At 47.5% G+C, this 2,812-nt stretch overlaps 2 protein-coding genes across 2 annotated transcripts in view; both read left to right on the top strand.

Annotated features, from left to right (window-relative positions):
* Window positions 1-28, top strand: part of Pmar_PMAR002448 (hypothetical protein) — a gene marked incomplete at both ends in the record, with an annotated part of 198 nt that extends 170 nt beyond the window's left edge. The window contains one exon of the mRNA XM_002765719.1: window positions 1-28. This exon is cut by the window's left edge and continues 4 nt beyond it. Within this exon, the coding sequence (XP_002765765.1) occupies window positions 1-28 (28 nt within the window).
* An 864-nt stretch (window positions 29-892) lies between these two features.
* Pmar_PMAR002447 (hypothetical protein) lies at window positions 893-1,315 on the top strand (the record flags this gene model as incomplete). The annotated part of the gene is made up of 3 exons (XM_002765718.1): window positions 893-947; window positions 1,048-1,172; window positions 1,217-1,315. 3 exons carry the CDS (start codon window positions 893-895, stop codon window positions 1,313-1,315), a joined length of 279 nt encoding a protein of 92 aa, XP_002765764.1.
* Window positions 1,316-2,812: the final 1,497 nt, after the last annotated feature.

The following is a 2,812-nucleotide window of genomic DNA, read 5'->3' as shown; positions in this document are numbered from 1 at the left end:
TGATAGGGTCGTAAAGGGCCCACAGTAAAAAGCGGGCCGAAGGCCCGCTATTTTACTCTATAAATAACATTTTTCCGCGTGTGTGGACATTCAACCCCGATTGTGGGGACATTGGGCCCCGCGGCCCTGTAATAGACTATTCGATTACGGTGATTCTCGCCAATCTTGCGCTGACTCGCATTTTCACAGTTTTTGGATACTTGTTCTTGCTAGTGCGGCTTATAAATCCTCTGTAGTAGTCTCGCTGCAATTCGACAGTGAAAACCTTACTTGTATGGTATGACTTTGCTAGAAGATTGGGAGCATTTGTAAATCACTAATCCTAAGGTCAGATGTTGCTGCGTTGCGTTACTGATTCGTAGCATTGAGCGGTACTAACATTGAGTACTATCGCTCAATGCTACGGGATCGTGATTTGCGCAATAACAGTGCTGATAGGAACGATTGTCGCTTAAGTGTAGTTCTAGTGAAACGGCAAGTGGAGTCAACCTTGGATATTCGTAGTGGAGTATGTCCATTTGAAAAGTACTGGGAGAATGGTATGTTTGCTGTGATAGTGTATACATTGGAGTTTTCAGTGGATAAATTTAATGCATGTAAATGTATGGCCTATTCCTACCGAGACTGATCGCACTCTGTTGGCTTTGGCGAAACTAGATAGGGGCGATGATGAAGACGATGAAGTTCCTGATGAACTTATGACGGTCGTCTGGACTTACGCCAGGCCACTTCTGGCAGGCTTTCACCGAACTCGTAGAGATCCTGCAAGGAATATAAGGAGGTGTTTGAGGGTACCAGATGGGAGCGGGTTGCTGCTATTGAAGGCTATCGCCACTGTCGATGGACATAGCCCCTTGCCCGAATGGATTTGTAGGGTTAATCTATTGACTCCATGTGGGAAGATGCAGACTTGCTTGGGCTGGAGGCTCAGACTGAGTCCATTGGATGTGGCGTGTATAGCCCCTGATCATAGTGTTGTATTTGCCAAGAGCTCAGGGGTGTATCGATACTCCTCTGAATGGGACCAGGAAGAGCTACTACTGTCAGGCGGTCGGTCAAGGTTCTTCTGTTTAACAGCTGGCACGGACTGTGTCTATGGCCTTTGGGGGCCCTTCAGGATCGCCCGTCTTGATATGAGCGGCCATAATGAGGTTGTCTGCCGTACTAAGACGGTACCTCATTGTTTCGCAGCGTATAGGCCTTGCTCGGCGGGCAGGGACCGCCTGATTATGGTCTTAGACTTGACCCCTGGCAGGAGGTCTGTGGTGCTATGGGAAGGTCCTGGAGTGTGGAAGAAGGTCACAGAGCTGGGTGACTGTGCAGCAGCTTCAGTGGATGTCGACCATATAAGGGCACTTGCATACGTGTTGGCTTATATGAAAGATACCTCGTCGTGGGCTCTATGGGTCATAGACCTTCAATGTGAAACCTGCAGAGGAAAGTTCCCGATTCCCCACAGGCGGTCAGCGGCGCCAGCGGCTTGGCACAGAGTATTCGCCAGACCTGATGGAGGGGTGTGGATAACGGGTGTTGGTGATGATAATTTCTCTCGAGCCGGAAGAGCTGAGAGATCGACAGAGGATGAGAAGGTTTGGGGGAAGCTTTCCACGAAATGTGATGATGCCGGCCTGAGTAATTCCTTGGGAAAAGTAAAGCAAATTTCCGACGACTTTTGTCCCCCGTGTCGAAAGGGTCTGATGGACGGCGAGTGGCTGGACACGTGGGAGCCTGTATTTATTTGAGAGATTATGTTGACCTACTTTGCATGACTGAAGAAGGGATATGCATTATTACTATTAATATTACTATTGTCATTCACTGCTACTCCACGGGCGTCGGTAGTCAGGTCTTTTTTATATGTTTACTATATTGTTTTTGGTTAAGTCGCTCATACAGCCGTATAGTGGGCTCCTGGGTCACCATCACAATGTTGGTAGTTCCTCAATATTAGCTGCATAGTAGTGATTCACCGCTACGACTTTGAAGGGATAGTAGTTGGCCACTATGGGTCTGCCGGTTTCATTTTGGACTTGGGGTGAAGGCTTTCCGGTTGGTTTGAGCTTTCACCCGTATGTTGTTCGCATACTTTCTGTTTGTGTTGTAGACGTGCTGTAACTTCTTATTTCACCGATACGGAGAAGGCTCATACGGGGTCCTTGCAACTGTTCTCAAGCAGGGTTCCTTGTCTTTCACGAGTTGGCGTCATTCAGTAGGGTTCCCAATATCATGTTTCGGCCACCATCCAATGATACCCCTCCAAGAAGTGGAGGTCTCTTTGGGCACCACTCGGAGGACAAAGGCCCACTTAGCTATGGCTTGAAGCAGCAGCAGGCTGATCTCTTCGGGGATAGTGGTAAGATCGATGTGATTAGTCTGAACTTATCAGTCAGTAGTGAGTTATTCACTCCGTCTAGTCTTGTGATTTCTTAGCGTTTAGCGTCATCTTGCCTGTAGTTGAGATTCTGTAGGTGCTCCAACACAGAGAGGATACGTTGGCTCGGATCCATTGGACTATGCTGCAAGGGAGGACCTACCACCACCAGGCGATGACATACCCACTGTATTAACTGGGAGGGGGTATTTGGTTGATTGAATAGGAACTTTATATATAGCAGACTAGTCCGCTGATTATATCATTCAGAGACATATCGTTGCGGAGATGATTCTTTGGGTGACTGTGTGGTTCCCTCGAATGTCCCTATCTGTGAAATTACTTTCATCAATCATGGAATCAATGTATCTATTGGCGGAACTGAACTATTTACAGTGCCTCGCTGAAAGTCAGTTTCTTATTCGCTAATGTGATGCTTTT

Source organism: Perkinsus marinus (assembly GCF_000006405.1).
Source record: "Perkinsus marinus ATCC 50983 genomic scaffold scf_1104296975024, whole genome shotgun sequence".
NCBI classification, from domain to species: Eukaryota; Perkinsozoa; order Perkinsida; family Perkinsidae; genus Perkinsus; species Perkinsus marinus.
The sequence above is the reverse complement of the archived record's forward strand: the minus strand, read 5'-3'. Positions and strand labels throughout refer to the sequence as shown.